This window comes from Globicephala melas, chromosome 15 (genome assembly GCF_963455315.2).
Source record: "Globicephala melas chromosome 15, mGloMel1.2, whole genome shotgun sequence".
NCBI classification, from domain to species: Eukaryota; Metazoa; Chordata; class Mammalia; order Artiodactyla; family Delphinidae; genus Globicephala; species Globicephala melas.
In genome coordinates, this window is record NC_083328.1 from 58,525,656 (window position 1) to 58,545,645 (window position 19,990).

At 47.6% G+C, this 19,990-nt stretch overlaps 2 protein-coding genes across 2 annotated transcripts in view; one reads left to right on the forward strand and one right to left on the reverse strand.

Moving 5' to 3' along the window:
* Window positions 1-2,501: 2,501 nt before the first annotated feature.
* Window positions 2,502-2,951, reverse strand: LOC138842350 (putative CENPB DNA-binding domain-containing protein 1). The gene has a single exon (XM_070043725.1). The coding sequence runs from the start codon at window positions 2,949-2,951 to the stop codon at window positions 2,502-2,504; it is 450 nt and encodes a 149-aa protein (XP_069899826.1).
* A 15,974-nt stretch (window positions 2,952-18,925) lies between these two features.
* Window positions 18,926-19,990, forward strand: part of FKBP1A (FKBP prolyl isomerase 1A) — a 24,442-nt gene continuing 23,377 nt past the window's right edge. The window contains exons 1-2 of the mRNA XM_070043648.1: window positions 18,926-19,083; window positions 19,163-19,210. Coding sequence (XP_069899749.1) covers window positions 19,047-19,083; window positions 19,163-19,210 — 85 coding nt within the window. The 5' untranslated portion in view covers window positions 18,926-19,046. The remainder of the gene's footprint in view (window positions 19,084-19,162; window positions 19,211-19,990) is intronic.

The following is a 19,990-nucleotide window of genomic DNA, read 5'->3' on the forward strand; positions in this document are numbered from 1 at the left end:
CAAGGGTTGGTAAGCACCGCCGGGGTTCCTTGAAGGTTTCACCCCATGTGCAGTCTGCAGGGGAGAGGGATAGTCATTAAAGGACACTGAGGAAGGTGAGGAGCAAGACAGACCCCGGGAGCTTGTCACAGGTAGACATGGCCTGTCAGGGAGCCAGAGAGCCTTCCCCAAGGAGAGGACTTTGGTGCTGACAGCTGGACATGGTGCAGGATTCAGCCAAGTGATCAGAGAGCTGGTGAAGAATGTTTCAGGAGGAGGGAGCAGAAGGTGCAAAGGCCAGGAAGCCCCAGAGTGTGTAGTGCATTCTGGGAGCCAAGTGAGGTACGCACACATGAATGAATGAATAGCTTTGAATCAGTCTTTGTAATATAAGATTCTAAATGGATTTAACCAGATGGTTAAGTAAATTATGGCGCATTCACACAGTGAATACAATGCAGCCATTTATAAAGAAAGAGTGCTCGTGCATGAAAAGGAATGTTCTCCAAGACACCTTATAAGTCATTTCCAAGAATAGGGCTTACCGTGTTCCAGACACTGTTCTCAGCACTTCACAAGTTTTAACCCATGATCTTCACACCAACCCCATTAGGGAGAGAAGAAAGAGAAACATGGAGTGTAGATTACTTGCCCAAGGTCATGCAGCCAGTAGGTGGAGGAGGCAGGATGTGAACATGAGGACCTGATTCCAGAATGTCTGCTGGACCATTTCCCACCCTTCCTTGGAACGTGTAGTTTGCTTCTGCAGGGGAGGCAAAACTTTACCTCTACCCGTCTTAGGTTTTTAGCTAGGACTCTAACAGATAGATTAACAAGAGAAAAACAGTTTATTAATGCGTGCAGTGCACATCACACAGAAGAAACCTAACAAATAGTACAGTAGCTCATCCTACATATGAACGAGTTCTGTTCCGAGAGCACATTGGTAAGTCCACTTTGTTCGTTAAGTCCAACAGGTTAGCTTAGTTACCCAACTAACACAATTGGCTGTATAGTACTTTAATAGGTTTATAATACTTGTCACACAAATAATACATAAAAACAAACACAAAAAATAAAGAGAACATTTTTAATCTTACAGTACAGTACCTTAAAAGTACAGTAGTACAGTACAACAGCTGGCATACATACAGGGGCTGGCATCTAGTGAACAGGCAAGAAGAGTCACTGACTGGAGGAGGGAGAGGAGGTGGGAGATGGTAGAGCTGAAGGATCGTCAGCAATAAGAGACGGAGGGCAAGCTGCAATTTCACTCACACGTGACGCTGATGGCACAGGTTCTGGTTCCTTGCTGTATTCAATTCTATCTAACCTCTTGAAAAAAACGATCCAGTGATGTCTGGGTACTAGCTCTTTTTTTCTCATCATAGATGACATGGTAGCACTGGATTGCATTCTGAACCGCTTCGTGTACCGTTCTACATTCGGGTCCTATGCCTCAAAAACTAACAGTGTCTCCTCAGATAAAGAAAATCCCCTTGCCATTTCCCACCTCATGAATCTCTTCGGTTCTTCAGTTACTTCTTCTCCCTCTTGTCTCTCTTGGTCCTTTCTCTGGGCCTCCAATTCCATCAAGTCTTCATTAGTAAGCCCCTCGTGTTGCACAGCAAGGAGTTCAGTGAAGTCGTCCTCCTGCAGATCTAGCTCCAGCTTCTCGCTGAGGGTCACTAAGTGGATGAAGACCTCTTTGGACTCCTCATCCACCTTCTCAAATCCACAAAAATCATGAACAAACTGTGGGCAAAGGTTCTTCCAAACCCCATTCATGGTGATGGCCATAAACACATGCCAAGAAAAGTCAATGTTTTTATGGCCTTGTAGATGTTATAGTCTTTCCAAAATTGTCAAAATGTTGTTCCTGAATTGTCACTCGCCTTTACAGCCTGACGAAAAGTGTGATGTAAATAATGTCTTGAAAGTCGCTATAACTCCCTTGTCCGTAGGTTGGATAAGCGACATAGTATTTGACTTTGACATTGGGATGAAAGTCGTCCATGAATGGGGGGTGGCCTGGAGCACTGTCGAGCAGCAAAAGAATGTTGAATGGGACGTCCTTCTCCAAGCAATATTTCTCTACCTCTGGGATAAAGTGGTGGAGAAACCAGTCCTGGAAAATGGCCTGTGTAACCCATGCATTGAAGTTACTCTTCCACCCAACAGGAAGAGAGCCCTTGGGTATGTCTTTAAGGGCTCTTGGGTTCTCTGAATGATAAACTAAGAGAGACTTCAGCTTCATATCACCAGAAGCATTGCCACCAAACAACAGAGTTAGCCTATCCTTTGCTGCTTTATAACCTGGCATCAACTTTTCCTCCTTACTGATGTAACTTCAGTCTGACATCCTCTTCCCGTACAGTCCTGTCTCATGCACATTAAAAACCTACTCAGGTAAAACCACGCCTCCATCAATAATTTCTCAAAGCATTTCAGGAAATTCCCTGGCAGCTACCGTATCTGTGCTCTCTGCCTCGCCACTTAGTTTTATGTTTTGAAGGTTGGCTCTAGGCTTGAACTGATGAACCCAGCCATGGCTGACAGTAAAAGATGCACCCTCTGATTTCTTCACTGTGTTTCTTCTTCAAGTCTTCATAAGGGCTTTTAGCTTTCTCTTGAATCAGCATTAAGCTGCGTGGGACTTGACACTGGTGCTGATCCTGCATCCACAGACTGAGAAGTTTCTCCACCTTCTCCATCACTTTTCTACGCTTCTTCAATATTTTTGTTGACATCATTGGCACAGCAGACTTCACATGTTCCATGATCTTGTCCTTGTTCTTTAGAATCCTGGCAATGGTTGAACGATTCATGTTACAAGAACAAGCGATGACTACCATCTTTTCGCCTCGCTCCATTCTCTCAATTATTTTCACTTTTGTTTCCATCGTTATAGCTTGGTTCTTCTTATTAGTACCAGCTACATCACTGCTGGTTTTATGCTTGCTTCCAGACATCTTGGACTTGAAATAAAGATACTGTACAGGGACTTCCCTGGTGGTCCAGTGGTTAAGAATCCACCTTCCAATGCAGGGGACACAGGTTCGAGCCCTGGTAGGGGAACTAAGATCCCACAAGCCACGGGGCAACTAAGCCTGCGCGCCGCAACTACCGAGCCTGCGCACTCTGGAGCCTGCGCACCCTGGAGCCTGCGCACCGCAATTAGAGAAGCCCGCACACTGCAATGAAGAACCTGTGTACCGAAACGAAGACCCAGCACAGCCAAAAAAAGAAAAAAGATACTGTACTACTATACTCTATACAGTACTGTACAGTAAAGTACACAAAAGTACAACCACTTGTAGAGGATGCACACACATGACAATGTATGCCAGACATGTGAACGCACATTTGCATCTTTGAAAGTTCGAAACCTGAAGGTTCGTATGTAGGGAACTTACTATAATTCAAAATGGCAGCTTAGAATTCCAGGATCTTCAACAAAGAACAGTAAGTTTGTAGAGAAATGACAGGACAGAGGAAAGCAGTTTTAGTCTTCCAAAGATGGCAGATTGTGGGAAAGTAAATAAATGGGAGGGAACAAATGGAAGAAGGTTTGTTCGCAGATTCCTCTGGTGTCACCTCTGGGCTGAAAAGTCTGTCTCTAATAAAAGGAGAATATCATGCCTTTAGGGGGAAAAATGGGGGAAGCTTCTTCTGGGTTTGCTGCTCCTTAATTGTCTTCAGTTTAAAATAATTTTTATGTCAAAGAGGCACATTTTGGGATGACATATTCTGCTTTCCTTCACTTCCATCCATATAAAATAAAATCGATACAAATATGTATTTGCTTGTATCTGTATAGACACCACACACACGCTGGAAAGACACACCAAATGGTGATTGTGGGGAGAGGAGTCACCTGTGTGGCTCAGGGACCGAGTAGGAGGACTTATGTTACACTGTTTTTTTTTTTTTTTTTTTTTAAACTTTAGAATTTTGAACTGTGCACTTTTATTGTCTATTAAAGATCATGCTGGCTGGGGGAAGGGAATGGATTGGTAACACATACACTGTGGATGAGAGTGTAAATTGTTAGGATCACCTTGGAAAACAAATTCTCCTAGGTGTGTACCCAAGAGAAATGAGCACATTTGTGTAAAAAAGGCATTTCAATAGCCCCAAACTGGAAATGTTGACATGAAACAAATAGACTGCCAGATATTTCTCCAGCAAAGATAGATTTATTCAGGATCAGCAGAGAATTGCAACTCAGGGTCTGCAACCATGGTGAGCCACGTGCAAGTCCCTGCACTGCAAGGAAAGGAGATCGCTTTTATAGAGGGGAAAAGGAAGTTGGAGGGCTGTAGTAAACAAAGAGTCAATGGCTTTTCATTGGCTGAGTCCTTGCCAGGAGAGAAGAGGAGTCCTTCTTCTTCCTGTTGGGCTCTGCTGTCATTGCAGGGTGTGAGAGCTCCCCCTACTGGTCTCCCCACTCTGTTTAATTGCGGTTTCTGTTTATTAATTTTTTTTACAGAAACAGCCAAAGTTTCCATTAATGGTAGAATATATAAATAAACGTGGTATGTTTACACAGTGGAATACTCTGAACAGTGCAAGGGAACCGATGACTGCTACCTGCAAATAACTGATGAATTTCACAAACATAAAGTTAATCAAAATAATCCAGACACAAAAGAGCAAATACCCCATGATTGCATTTATATAAAACTAATCTGTGGTGTTGGAAGTCAGGATAGAGGGTACCCTTGGGAAAAGAAAAGGAGCCAAGGAAAGGGCCCAAGGGGACTTCTTACTTAGAGGCTGGTCATATGCTATTTCTTGTTTGGGTGATGGTTTCTCAAGTGTATTCAGTTTGTGAAAATTCATCAAGATGCACACTTTTCATTTTGCAATTGTCTATATGTATGTTACACATGAGTAAATGACTTTAAAATGAAAAAGAGAAAAGCATGGAGGGGTTTGCAATCGGCAGGGTGGGAGATGAGAGAGTGATGGAACCTGGCCTGCGGAGCTGGCAGTGGGGTGGGGAGAAGTGGGTGATTTGAGGGGTGGGGAGGGAGTAGGATTTTCTCAGTTGGTGAAGGGGGCATGAGAAGCCAGGAGGGCGCCCCGCTTCTGGCCGCTGCTTGTGGTGGTGCCACCAGAGACATGGAGAAGCTGGTGGGAGACACAGGCCTTGCCTGCGAGATGTGCAGGAAAAACGTCATGCAGAGAAGTGGCTGGAGGGGTCTGGATTCACAAGAAAGATCTGGAATCTTTCATTTCACAAAGCCCAACCTGGAGCTCAATCCAGGAGGAATTCTACTCACTGGGAGCCTATCTGGTCGAGAGAAACACAGCCTTGTGCCTCTGAGATTTGTCACTGGAGCCCTGGTGGCTTTATGGAACCTGGCAGGTCTAGCTGGTTGGGGGCAGAGTGGGGACAGATCCTGCCTTTCTCAGTGGTCAGGGCTCTGGAGCTGGGCCTCAGGAAGGTCAGTGAATGAGAAGGGGTGGAATAGATGTCCTCCGGGGCCACAGCCCTTTGCTTTAGGAGAAGTTAGGTCAAGGGCGGGCTGAGTTATAGTAACAGCGGGCCATTGCCAGGTGGTTCTGGTGTGGGCCACCGGGGCCCATCTGTACCACAATCAAGGGGGTGGACACAGGAAACTGATGTTTCACAAAGAAACTCAATGTAGTCTCTCGATGGAAAGTGAAATATGCCCCCTCCTTAGAGAGGTCGGAGGATCCCACTACAAGGTATCTATTTCCAAGTGGTCACAAGACGAAGCGCTCCAAGCCACATGCACCACTGCCTGCACCACCGTCTTCCACCACTCCTCCCTCGGCAGCCATCACCTTTACCACCATCCCCACAATTATCTGTACCTCCCCCTCCTCCACCATCTCCCCCTCCCCCTCCTTCCTCCATCTCCCCCTCCTCCACCCTCCATTTCCACAACCATCATCCCTATTTCTTCCAAACCTAAGCTATCTGAGAATGCCTCCACTGCACAAGGACGCTTTTTTTAAGGAAATATATTAATAGCTATTTTTTCTGGGTATACCTAATCATTTGAAACATAAAAAAAAAACACAGATAAAGTTACTGGCCTCCATAATCCACTATCACCATCCAAGATAGGGGCAATGTGTCATTTAATGTAGATACTCCCCGACATTTTTCTATAATGACAGCTAATATTCACTGAGTGCTTACTTCCTGCCAAACACTCTTCTGAGTGCTTAAATGAAAATTTTCCACAGCAGATTGAGAAATTAAATCCTGACAACAACCTTATGAAGGGTGTACCATTGTCTCCTCAGTTTTGCAGATGACGAAACTGGGGCACAGCGAGGGGGACTGAGGGTCCCCCCAGCCCTGCCCCCCACGCTGGGCCTCCCTGCTGTTCCTCAGATGCACCCAGCACCCTCCCACCTTTGCACATGCTTTTCTCTCTGCCTGGAACACACTCCGCCCAGATCTTTACATGGCCTGTTCTCCACATAGACACATACACACACACACACACACACACACACACACACACACACACTGTATTCAGGTCTCTTCAAACGTCACCTCCTGGAAGTGGCCTCCTCGACCCCCAACTTCAACCAGCTTCGTTTTGCTTCATAACAATTTCCTCCACCTGCCACATTAATCATCCATTCAGCATATATTTATTGAGGCCCTACTGTGTGCCGGGCACAGTTCTGTGCACTGGGGCTGCAGCAGGGAAAAGACAGACACAAGCTCCACCCGCGCAGAACTGAGGTCTGTGGGGGAAACAGACATTACACATAGGTGAGTGGTAAGCAGAGCACAGGAGGGACCCGAAGTGTGTGCTGTGGGGAAGCAGGGAAGGGGAGATCAAGTTGCACTTTTAAGTGGTGAGCTCAGGGGGAAGCCTCACTGATAAGGTGACATTTGAGCAGAGGGCTGAAGGAGGCAAGGGGGCGAGTCATGCAGGTACCTGGAGGAAGAATGTTCCAGGTCCAGGGAACAGCAGTGGGAGGGCTTAGGCAGGAACAGCTTATGAGCACCAGGAGAGCAGGGACTTTGCTCTGCTCACAGCTGAATCCACAGCACCCAGCACAGCGCCTGGCACATGGTAGGCGCTCAGTAAATGCTCTCTGGATGGCTGAGCACTTTCTATACCCCAGGCACAGTTCTAAGTGCACCGTACACCTTTTCCCATTGGTTCCTAACAGCTGGCCTATTTCTTGGCTCCATGTATGAGCTGTGTGGCTTGGGCAGCTTCTTAACTTTTCTGAGCCTCAGTCCTCTCGCCTGTAAAGTGGGACGAATCATAGAGCCCGCCTTTGAGAGATGTTGCTGGGATGAAATGAGTTAATATAATAGGAACTGTTCAATAATTGTTAGCAATTATTATTGTGGTTTTTGTTAGCATCACTAGGCTCTGTAGGGAGGCAGAAGAAGTAGTCACTATTTCCTCCGTCAACGAGGTGGCAGCTGAGTTAGGAAGTCGGGAAGGACACCTAGGAGATGACCCTGTGTCACAGAAGTTTTTCAGGGCAGATGGAGAGATCAGTGGGGGCAGAGAAGGCATTCGAGAGAAAGCAGGCCTTGAGCCAGGACTCAAAGAGGCGGTGGGATTTGAAGAGGCAGGAGATGGGGAGAAAAGACCCTCCAGGCGAGAGTCATGTACAAACAGAGGTGCGGAGGTGGGACTGAGCACCCAGGCCCAAGTGTGCCTCTCGCTCCTTCCTCTTGTTGCTTAGAGGAGGCCATGCGTTCCTGATGGCGCCCCCAGATGCCTCTCCTGCCCTGGGGACTGTGAGCATGAGGCTGTGGTGACATCCAGACAGAGGAGACTTGTCACCAAAGTATTAAATGAGGCTTCATCCACCCCTGAACCTGGTTGAGCCCCAGTAGGGTGGCAGACTGGAGACCAGCCTGGCCAGAGCCACTTGGCCCTGGTGAAGACGGTGCAGCCCAGGTGTGATGGTCATTTTGTCCCACCTTTCTGCTCTGTCACATTCATCAACACCTCTACTGCCAAGTCCAGTGGCCACTGCTCTGAGCCTTTGTCCTCCTGGGAGCCTCCACATAGGGCCCACTGGCCCCTTGGGGCTTCTAGGATACCCCACTTTCACGCACCTGGCCCCTCCCAGCCTCCTTTGCTAGATTCTCCGGGGGGTGGGGGGTGCCTGAGCACTTTTCAACTTTCTATCACTACAAGATGCTCCAGCCTCATCCTGTATATTTCTACCCTCATTCGAGAATCAACTATCTATCCAAGGAGCCCCAATTTCTTTTATTGGAGAATGGTATTAGAAACCAAGATCCGGGTGTTAGGTATGCTCTTTGCTCTTTGGGTGTCTGTCTTTTAGGCCATCTCAGCTAACAGAGCAAAGAAGTACATGCATGCATACTAACCCATAATATACACATACCTATGAATGTTTCTATCGGTAACCATCTGTATCTCTATTAAATTAAACATGAGTTTCTACTGAAGCCTCTTTTTTATAAGGTCTATTACCTTGCTGAGATTTTTTCTATTCTCCCCCCCTTGTTTCTGTCATTGATTACTGAAACATTTTTATGATGGCTGCTTTAAAGTCCTTGTCAGATAATTCTAACATCGGATTCAACTCAGTGTTGGAGTCAGTTGCTTGTCTAGTATGTTCGGAAACTCTGGGTCCTAGTTATAGTCTTTATTTTAGCAGCCAATCCCCCTGTTTAGGCTGAACGTGCAGGTCCTGGACTACTTTTGCAGGCTGTGGTTCAGTTTCATTTTCAGAGCCTCTGGTGGTATTATTTTATTCTGCTTGGTTTATCTGGTGCTCCTGGGTTTCCCAGTGGCCTCAGCTTATGCTGCCAAGAGGGTGGAAGGGGTTTCCTTGGGCCTGGCCGCTGTGTGTCTCTTGCTGGGGAGGGAAGTGTCAGACCTGCTGTAGTTGCTTGCTATGGCAGGATCCCTCCTGCCTGCCCCACCTGCTCACCCCATGTCTCCCTGTGGGGAAGGGGGGTGCTTCTCCTGCGTGCTTATTGTTAGTGGGACTCCCCATCAACCCCCCTTGCCAGTGGTGTTGGGATCACCTGATGTTGGCAGAGGGGCTCCCCTTTCATCCAGGGCTGCCTACCTGGGCTGCCTTCTGTTGGGCTGCCTTCTGTTGCTAGGTTGGGGGTCGGGAAATGATAGGTCCAGGTCGCCTTCCTCTGTTGGGTAGGGGGACATAAGGTGCCCTGCCTCTGTGTTGTTCCTCCAGTGCTGGGGTTCCAAACCGGTTCACCTTCCTCTACTACCTGTCAGAGTTGCTCCTCTGGTTGCCCCTTGCTTTATGGTCTTCCTCAACAGGCAGGAGCAGGGAGAAATGGGTCAATGTCAACTTGTCCGACCACAAGTCCTGTAAGCACATATTTAAGGCTATTGATTTGTGTGGCCGAACTGCTTTCTTGCAAGGCCATTCTAATATATATGTCCCCACAAACGATGCATGAGAGTGCCTACTGTTCTCCTGTCACAGAGAAGGAAACTGGCACTCAGAATAAGGTCACCTGCCCAGTGTCACACAGGAGCACAGAAGCAATGCGGAGTCCTGCCCAAACCCTGCGTTCTTCCCCTGACACCCCGACATGCTCAGCACCCTCCCCAGTGCCCCGGGAAGCTCACAGCCGGCCAGGAGAGCACACCCCAGTCTGAGTTCTAGGCCCGGTTCTTTACTGACGAGCTGGGTTAAGAAGACCCTGGGCTATCGGAGAACTTGCTGACATGATGGAGAGGACGTGCGTGCGATTTGGACACCCCATGGGAATTCAGCCAGTGTGGGTGCCCTTACCCAAGTTCCTCATCAGGAGCTCACGAAGAGCAGACATCGTATCAGTACAAGCTACCCAGCAGGGCACCCAGAGTGTGGGAGTCAGAGGAATAGGAGCCATGGCTCTGCCACCACAAGCCTCCTCTAATCACAGAGAACGTGCAAAACCCAAGGGCTGTGGTTGAATTGTATCACGCGCACGTTTAACTGTCAGGGATTGAACTCATACACAAAGCAGAGAGAGAGAGAGAGGAAGAGGGAGAAGGAGAGGGAGGGAGAGATACTACTCAGCAGTAAAAGGCTAACTCAGCAGGAAAAAAAACTTGCTGAACAACAGAAAATAGAATGGTGGTTGCCAGGGACTGGGGAGAGGGGAGAACAGGGAGTTTTGTTTAATGGGTGCAGAGTTTCAGTTTTACAAAAAAGTTCTGGAGGTGGATGTGGATAATGGTTGCACAACAATGTGAACGTACGTAATGCCACTGAAGTGTACACTTAAAACTGGTTAAAATGGTAAATTTTATGTTATGTATATTTTACCACAATTAAAAATAAATTTCAGGGCTTCCCTGGTGGCACAGTGGTTGAGAGTCCACCTGCCGATGCAGGGGACACGGGTTCGTGTCCCGGTCCGGGCAGATCCCACATGCCGCGGAGCGGCTGGGCCCGTGAGCCATGGCCACTGAGCCTGCGCGTCCGGAGCCTGTGCTCCGCAACGGGAGAGGCCACAACAGTGAGAGGCCCGCATACCGCAAATAAATAAATAAATTTCAAAAAAATTTTTAAACTTACTCCTGAGGTACATGACAACATGAACAAATCTCAAAGATGTTATGTTGAAACAAAGAATACAGTGTTATCCACTATACATTTAAACTCATTAAAATTAAATAGAATAAAAGATTCAGTCTTCAGTTGCACTTGCCACATTTTAAGCGCCTAATAACCATATGTGGCCAGTGTGTACTGTAAATGTATGTGTGTGTGTGTATCAGTTATAGAACATTTCCATCATTGCAGAAAGCTCTATGGAATAGTGCTGTTCTAGAACTAATCTGCAGGCATAAAAATCAGAGCGGTGATTGCCTCTTGTGGGGTGGTTGACAGGAAAGTGGCCATAAGGGAACTTTCGAAGGAGATGGCAATGGTCCATATCTTGTTTGGGGTGTTGGCTACAACTGTGCATACATTTTTCAAAACTCTATCTGTACACTTAAGATCAGTGCATTTTACTATACTAATTCATAAAGACAGTGGAGAATTCCCCAAATGGGCATCAGGAGAGAGGCAGGTTCCATCCCTCACCTCTTAGAGGGAGGGAATTTATGCACTGGGGGTGACCGGGTCTGCCTTTCACACAAACACAGTAGACTTGTCTGGAGCTCATCCAAGGAAAAGGCGGCTGAAGGATAAAATGGTCCTGGAGGACTCAGTGAGAGCCAGACACCTCCAACAGGGCAGTCTCCGAGGAACTGTCAAGAGTGATGTCCACTTTCTGCAACTTGTGTCTTTCACAGAGAGTTTGGAAATTAACTGTGGACCAAACTTCGGCTCTCCTGTCATCGACAGCAGCCCACACTGGCTGAGGAATGTCCCTAAGCCCTTCCCAAGAGCGTTCGGGCACCACTGGGCTTTTTAGAGGGGTGAACACATTCTGCCTCTTCCTCTGTTGCCCCCATCTCACCACCAACAGAGGGGAGGCCTCAATGCATACCATTTCCCCCATCCCCTCACCGATCACGACCTTATACTTCATTCAGCAACTCACATTTGAGCCTCTACTATGTGCCAGGAACTGTCCTAGAGTCACAGATCGTTACAGCCTTCCTGGGCCTTGGCGGTCATCTAGACAAACCCCTTCTCTTTACAGAAGCCCACAGAGGGGGATGGACTTACCCAAGTCACACGTCAAGTCACTGGCAGTGCTGGATCTAGAACCCAGCACTCCCCCCCGCCTGCCCACAGCTCTTCCCACTTCACGCTGAAAACTTTCACAGGGATCCTTGTTCCCTGTGAAGGGCTCGTATTTGTAGGGAAATGCTCTGTGCTGGTGCCCCGACAGCATTGCACGCATCCACCTAGACCACAGAGGAAAGGCTTAACCACAGCTGACCTAAGCCTTGGTGGAACCCGCGAGATCTGCCGGAACGTGGGAAGTCAGGCCGTCTTGTGAGGAGCTGCCACGAGGCCCGTTCTGCTGTCTTGGCTACCCTGGTTCTGATGAGGTGGGGCTTCCGCGCGCCCTCCTCCCCGCAGGGTACAGCTCAGGCTGTAAAACCCCGTGGGTCCTGGTGCACGTCGTCTGGCCCCTTTCATTTCAAAGTCATCCTGTGGACAAGGGAGGCAGGGAGCTGACAGCACGGCTGATCTTGCTTCTGCTGCTTATGTAAACGATAAACAACTGCCATCCATCAGGGCTTGATGTGCTCCCATCTGCTACATCCATGCTAACCTAACACTTGGAATCTATTAGCATGTCTGACCATATTACTTTCAGGTCAGCATGGCTGTCCCCTCTGAGGAGCATCTGTGGCACATCCCTCATCCTGGGTTGTCCCTGCCCACCAGCCTGGGGACCCACATTAGGATCCCCAGTGATTCAGAAGCCTGAGCATTTTTCAGACTACCACATGTAGCAAAGTCGATCTACTTAACAATAATTTTTTAGAAGCACACCATGCTCCCCAAGCCAAATAATGGTCCCAAATGGGTTCTCCACACCCACTCTACCTCCATTAGTGCCACCATGGTGGAGGGGAGCATTTGTTTTCTCCACTGTGGCTCCACGGTGCACGGGAAGCAGCGGAGCTGTTGGGGCCAGACAGACCTGGGCACATTTCTGGCCTTATGTGATGTATTAGTTTCCTGAGGCTGTGGTAGCAAATGGCCACAGACTTGGTGGCTTGAAACAACAGGAATTTATTCTCTCAGTTCTGGAGGCCAGAAGTCCAAAATCAGTATCACTGGGGTAAAACCAAGGTGTCGACAGGGCCATGCTTCTTCTGGAGGCTCTAGGGGAGAAACTGTTCTTTGGCTCTTCCAGCTTCTGGCTGTTAATCCTTGGCTTGTGATGGCATCACTCCAGTTTTCAAAGCCAGCATCTTCAAATCTCTCAGCTCCATGATCCCATCCCCTTCGTGTGTGTGTGTGTGTGTGTGTGTGTGTGTGTGTGTGTGTGAAGTCTCCCTCTGCTTGCCTCTCACATACGTGTGATTACATTTAGGGCCCATCCTGATAATCCAGGATAATCTCCCCATCTCAAGAACATTAGCCTAACCTGCAAACGTTCTGTTTTCACGTAAGGTAACATTTACAGTTTCCAGGCATTACGACCTGATTTCTTTGGGAGGCCACTTTTCAGGCTACCTATAGGCAACTTACCCAATGTCACTAAGCCTCAGCTTTCCTTTTGGTAAAAGTGATATTGGGATGGGGATTGTATAAACCACTATATGCAAAGCACCTATCAATGCATTTCTTGCAATCAGGTCAGCTACCTGTTGCCTTGCTAGAGGGGAAGAAAGATTCCACTATGGGAGAAGCGTGGGGGTCACTAAGGGTGGGAGGCAGGTGGGTAGACATCTGTGTGTCCTGGCTTCCTCACAAATCTTGGGGAGGGCAGTGTTAGTTAGGATAAGGGGGAAATCAAAAGCACCGGAGAAAAGTCACACCAGGAAGTAAAGCCCTACATCTTAGGTGAGGCATACAATGTTTCCTGAAGTTTCCCACACATCTGGTCGGGCTGGGGCCCTGCTGCTATGTAGTAACTGTTTTGGAGGTATTTCAGTATGTGAATAATCATTGAGATCTTTGTGGCAGATTGTACATCCCAAAAGGGCCAGAACAAGATCCACCATCCGACATCCACCATCCACATCCATTCTTCTTAATGATGTGACTTTGACACTCCTCCCATTGAGAAGTGGGGTCTAATTTCCCTTTCCTTTAATCTGAGGAAGGGGGTTAACTATGGAGTAAGTAATGTGATGTGAGTTCCAAGATTAGGTCATAAAATGTGATATAGCTTCCACCTGGTTCTCTTGGGACACTCCCTATGGGAACCCAGCCACCATGCTGTGAGGAAGCCAAACAACCATACAGAAAGTCCACACATAGGTATTCTGGCTGTCATGGATTGAGTATCCGTGTCCTCTCTGAAATTCATATGTTGAAGCCCTAACCCCTGATGTGATGGTGTTTGGAGGGGGCCCCCGGGAGGTAATTAGGTTTAGATGAGGTTATGAGGGTGGAGCCCCCACGAAAGGATTAATGCCTTATTAGAAAAGGAGGAGACACCAGAGCTTCCTCTCTCCACCATGTGAGGATACAGCAGAAAGGCAGCTGTCTGCAAGCCAGGAAGAGGGCCCTCACCAAGAACAGAATTGGCTAGCACCTTGATCTTAGATCTCCCAGCCTCCAGAACTATGAGAAATAAATGTCTTTTAAGCCACCCAGTCTATGGTATTTTGTTACGGTAGCTCAAGCTGACTAAGACCCTGGCCAAGAGACCAAGCTGAGATCCCAGCAACAGTCTACATCAACTACCAGACATATGAGTGAGTGAACCTTCTGATGATTTCAGCCTCAGCCTTCAAGCTGCCCCAGATGACAATGCATGGAACACAGACTAGCTTTCCCCATCAAGCCCTGCTCAAATTGGACTGCATTCGGGGTCAAGAGACAACCAGAAACATCTTTAGCCATAGATGCCCAGAGGAACATCAGACTGGCCACCTCTCCATGGGTACTACACATGAACACCCAAGGCAGCACCCCCTGCCTCTAGTTCCAAGAGGATCTTAAGCCTTTACCTTCCCAGACACCATCTTGGGAAGGGGGATAGGGAGGCAAGAAATAGCTTTGAGGAGTTGTCTCAATATTTACCCCCAGACTGATTGTTTTAAATAAAAAGAAATGGTTCTGTTGTTGTTGTTATTTTTTATTACCATTTTTAATGAGGACTTTCCATACCAGCCACATTTATCCAGTTTAACATTTTTTTTGAAAATAATTTCAAACTTACAAAAAAGTTGCAAAAGTGGTATGAAGATTTCGCATTATAGTCATTCAGATTCCCCAACTGTTAACATTTTACACTTGCTTTATCACTCTCCCTCTCTGTCTCTGGAAAAAGCTCTTTCTAGAATCAAACAGGACTGGGTCTGGCTCAGGTAGGACAGAGTAAGCACTCTGCACTTTATTTATTCCAATGAATGCAACTATAAAACCCGTACAAAATGCAGAGAGTAGCCATTTAAGAACTCTGAAGAATAAGTAGTAGCAGGTAGATTGAGGAACCAGACCAGAATTTGAGGTACTACCAATCCAGCCGTGAGTTAACCATTTTTTTCTTCCAGTACTTCCCAGCCTGGACTCAGTGCAGCTTGAAAACTAGAAGTATAGGAATTCCCTGAAGGTCCAGTGGTTAGGACTCTACACTTTCACTGCCAAGGGCCCAGGTTTGATCCCTGGTCAGAGAACTAAGATCCCACAAGCCTCGCTGCACAACCAAAACCAAACAAACAAACAAAAGACTGGAAGTATACACCAGGGCAGACAGAGAAGCTCTAGGAGAAGCCCTCTAATTCTGATTTGAGGAGCAAGAAAAAGTCTCCTAATTCTCAGCGCAAGGGCAATCTCCCAGCTTTTTCTTTCTTTTTTCTGTTCACGTTCACTGCAGCCCCCAGGAAATCCTATGATGAGGGTGGCAGCTAAAGCAACAGCAACGATGGCCTGTACCTGTAGGAGGCTAAAACTCTGAAAGATGGGAACCTTCCTCTCCAGTCAGAGGAGCGATGGCCCCAAGAGCATAGGGCAAACTCCTGCTGCTTTTTCTTTCTCTCTCTTCACTCACTGCTTGGTCCTGAATACAGGTGCAGTCATGGGAATTGACTGACATAACAGGGTAAATAACATCCCAGACTTCTGGTTAGAGGACCAAAAAGGGAAGCCCCAGTGAACCAAACATTATTGAGGCAATCACAGGGAAGAGTTCAGGAAAGCTACCCAATAGCATTGTTTATGAACTTCTGGGCTCCTCCCCCTGTTTTGCATGTGTGAGTTAAGTACTAAACAGCTCACACGGACTTTGAGAATTTATTACAGGATAAACTACTGCCCAAGTCCCAGATAGACCACTGAGTGGTGCATACCCGGGAAAGATCCAAAAGACATTGGAAAGGCTCTGGAAATAAAAATAACATTAAAGCCACAGAAGGCTGGTTGAAACTCACAGCCTAAGCCCAATCTGGTCAATTTCCTGCTAAAACAGAAATATCAACATTCTTTATAGGATTTTTAAAAGACTCAAGTATTATAATATGATATTCAAAATGTCCAGGGTATATTCCAAATCACTTGACATATGAAGAAACATGGAAATCTCAAATTTTATGGGAAGACAATCAACAGATGCCAATGCTGAGACAACACAGCTGTTGGAATTATCTGACAAAGTCTTTAAAGCAGCTACTATAAAAATGCTTCAGCAAGTACAGCAAACCATCTAGAAACAAACAGAAAGATAGAACGTTTAAACAAATAAATAGAACATATAAAGAACAAAATGGAAATCTTAGAACTGAAAAATAAAAATAACCAAAGATTTTAAAACTCCTTGGATGGGTGTGTAGCAGAATAGAGATGGCAGAGAAACAAGTCAGTGAAGACAGAAAAATAAAAATTATCCAATCTGAACATCAAAGAGAAAAAAGATTGGAAAAATGAACAGAATTTCAGGGATCTGTAGGACAATTCCAGAAGAGCTAATGATTGTGTCATCAGAATCTGAGAAGAACAGGAGAAACAGAGTGGTACAGAAAAAATTTTTTAAAGAAATAATGGCTGAAAACTTTTCATATTTGTTGAAAGATATAAACACACGGTCAAGGAGCTGAATGAAACACAAACAAGATAAACCCAAAGAAATCTAAGCCCCCGTTTTTCAGATTTTGGAGCTGCAAGGAAGGAATCACTCACCCTGTCATCAGGGATGCTTACACTTTGAGATTCAAATTACTCCCTGTCTCCTTTATAAACCATAAAAATAATACACACACAGAGTAAAAATAAAGTCAATCAGTTAAGAATGATATTAAAGGAAAAGTGAAATCTCCTGTTCTTTCTCCCAGTCCCACCTCTTAGGGTCACTCACTATTTCTAAGTTCTTCTGGTTGCTAAATAGGTGATTTTAAAAGATTTGAACACTTAACATTTTTATTAACTAATAACTAGGCTTAAAATAACAACTAACAAATTAACAATTTTGTTGTTAATCGACAATAACATATTAAGTCACGTAAGAAAATAAACCACATTTTTGTGGAAAAATTAATAACTAAGGCTATAGATTATGAACATAGAGTCAAAACCAATTTGGAAACGAACTCTTCCAGTTATTATAAAAATCTTACAAATGTTTAATAAGTGTTCCTTGTGTTGCACAGCATGCATCAGTTCTGGCGTTCAATTCACCTCAGGCCTACCCAGTACATCAACACTGGTGGCTCAAATGGGCACCACATGTTTTCTTTCCTTTCCTCAAAGCAGTGAAGAAGAGGTGGTGCAAACATGAGGTCCTTGGTGAATCCCCACAGGAAAAGGTAAACAAAGTCTTATATTGGACCCAAGAACTCTCTGCAGTCTGACTTTCTCTAGGTAGTGGTACAGTGAAGAGGGTATGCGTGGCATAGTGTCCTGGCAACTGCTGGGATCTCCCTTTTAAACTTTGTCTCTTAATATTCATTTTTCTCTTCTTCAGTAGGCACAGAATGCCTGATTTTCCGTTGGGCAAATGGCCACCCAAAATGAAGATTATATTCCTCAGCCTTCCATGCAGCTACATTTGGCCATACAATAGGTTGTTGCTAATGAGGTGTAAGAGGAAGAGATGTATGTAACTTCTAGGTCATGCACTTAAAGAGAGGGGGATATGCCGTCATATTCCACCTTTCCCCCTTTCCACTGGTTGGAATGCAAATATGTTGGAGAGCCGTCTTGGACCATGCGTATGACAGCAGGATCTTAAGAATGGAGAAGCACAAGTAGAAAGAGCACGGGTTCCTGGACAGCCTGTGAAGCCAAGCTGTCCTACCTGCCTCTAGACTGTTATAAGAGATAGACACCAACTTCTGCCTCATTTCAGCCAGTTAATTTGGTTTCCGTTACAGCCCATATCCTAAATAATGCGAAAATTGCCAAAGCAGTCACAAGGCTCCCTGAGATTCTAGGGAAAGAGGGGACACAGATGCTGAGAAGAGTGTTAAAGAACTTTGGGGCCATGTTTAAAACACCTCAGGAGCACATGCAGGGATGTGGACTGGTCCACATCTGTCTCCCTCAGGTCCTAGACTGTGTCACAATGCTCCTTCTGGCTGCAATGCCTCTACCTGTTCCTTCTGCCTCACCTGCCCCAACACACACACAGCTGGTCAACACGTTCCGACCTAGACTAAACCTGGCTACCCCAGGGAAGCATGTCACCACAGTCCACGTTAAGTCAGGCATCTCTATTATATGTCCCTCAGAGCACAATGCCATGAACCGCTCTCACAGTACTTACAGATTTGAAACTTTACATTTACCTGCGTGGTTGATTGTCTCTTCCTCGCGAGACCGTTAAGTTCTGTAAGGTCAGGTACGGAGTTTCCTTTACTCACGTTTCCCCAGCACCTAACACAGTGCATGGCACAGAGTAGGTGCTCAATAAGAATATATGTATGCAAGCTGTGAATGGATGAATGAATGAATGAATGAATTCGGACAAGAGAGGACAGGCTTCATGCAGGGCAGTGTAAATGCTGACGCCTCCTCCAAATCAGAAAAACAGAACTCAGAATCGTGACCCACTGATTGAATGCTATCGCGAACGCACATTTGCTCGGACCTCTCACAACCATCCTTTTCACAGGGCAGGTGTGGACTTATCAGTCCCCTGGTCAGTAACTGGTAACTGGCCGACCCCCAACTCTGATTTCCATTTCTCGGATCCGGAAACTGGGCTAGAGATGCCTGCCCGGCTGGAAAAACGGAGAAAGGAAAGGTGAGGGAAGAAGCCCGGCCCCCCGGAACGACTGCATCCGGAGGCCTCGGGGCTTCCGGGCTTCCGGCCCCCCGGCCCCGCGGCCCGGGCTCCGGGGACGTGCGCGCCGTGTGGGGCGCGCACGCAGGGCGGGGCTGCGGGGGCGCGCGCGTGCGCCGCCGTTCCGCGGAGGGACGAGGCACAGCCGCGGAACCGCCGCCAGATTCGCTCTCTGTCCACGCCGCCTGTCGCGCCGGCCGTCGCGCCGCCCGCCCGCTCCGCGTCCGCCGCCGCCGCCGCCATGGGAGTGCAGGTGGAGACCATCTCCCCCGGAGACGGTGAGTAGGTGCGCCCAGCGGCCTCGGAGTGCCCCGGCTGCCGCGCGCATCCGCTCACCGCGCCCGTCTGTCTCCTCAGGGCGCACCTTCCCGAAGCGCGGCCAGACCTGCGTGGTGCACTACACGGGTGAGTCGGCGGGCCCGCGGGATGGGGTTGGGGGGCGGCCAGCGCGGCCTGGGGGCAAAGGCCCGGGGCGTGGCGGCGGCGGGCCCGCGTGGCCCGAGGCCGAGGCCTGGGCGGTGGCAGCGCCCCCGAGGGGACAGCGTCGGGCCTGCGGAACCCCGGACGGTCTGAGCCGGCGTGTGCGAGCGCTGACCGCGTGCCCGACGTTATCCTGCACTTCGAAAGCGGTTCTGTGCCTCAAATGCTGCCGTTTTGCCCACAGCGCGGATGGGGAAACTGAGGCTTGGGGAGGCGAAGTCACTTTTCCAAGTCACACGCTCAGTAATGGCAGAGCACTGGCCAAGGACCATCAGAGAGGATTTATATCATTTCTGTGTCCCGGTTGACACCGTATCCCCGCTTCCTCCCCGCCCTTCGATGGAGATAAGAAGGGCGAAGTAATTCTCAGTCCGTGGGAATTCAGCCTCTTTCCCGAGGAACTCGACCCTGCGCTGCGGGTGGGGAGACGTCCCATTTTCTAAGTCATTGCTCTGGCCCAGCCCGGCCTTGGAAGAACCAGATCTGCACGGTCTTTTTCCTCTTCTTACTTTTGAGCCACTTCACAAATCCATGCCTCAGTGGCAGTGATGGCCCAGGCTGACAGAACATGTAATTTAGCCCCCCCAACCCTTCTAAGAGTAGAGACCTATCCCCATTCTAAAAATAAGGAAACTGAGGCCCAGTTAGGGAAACAGACAGTACTGTAAGCCAAAGGAAATATTAGACTCTCAGCCACAATTCTAA

Coding starts and splice junctions, on each gene's coding strand:
- LOC138842350 (XM_070043725.1), bottom strand. CDS start 2,951: ATGTCTGGAAGCAAGCATAAAACCAGCAGTGATGTAGCTGGTACTAAT.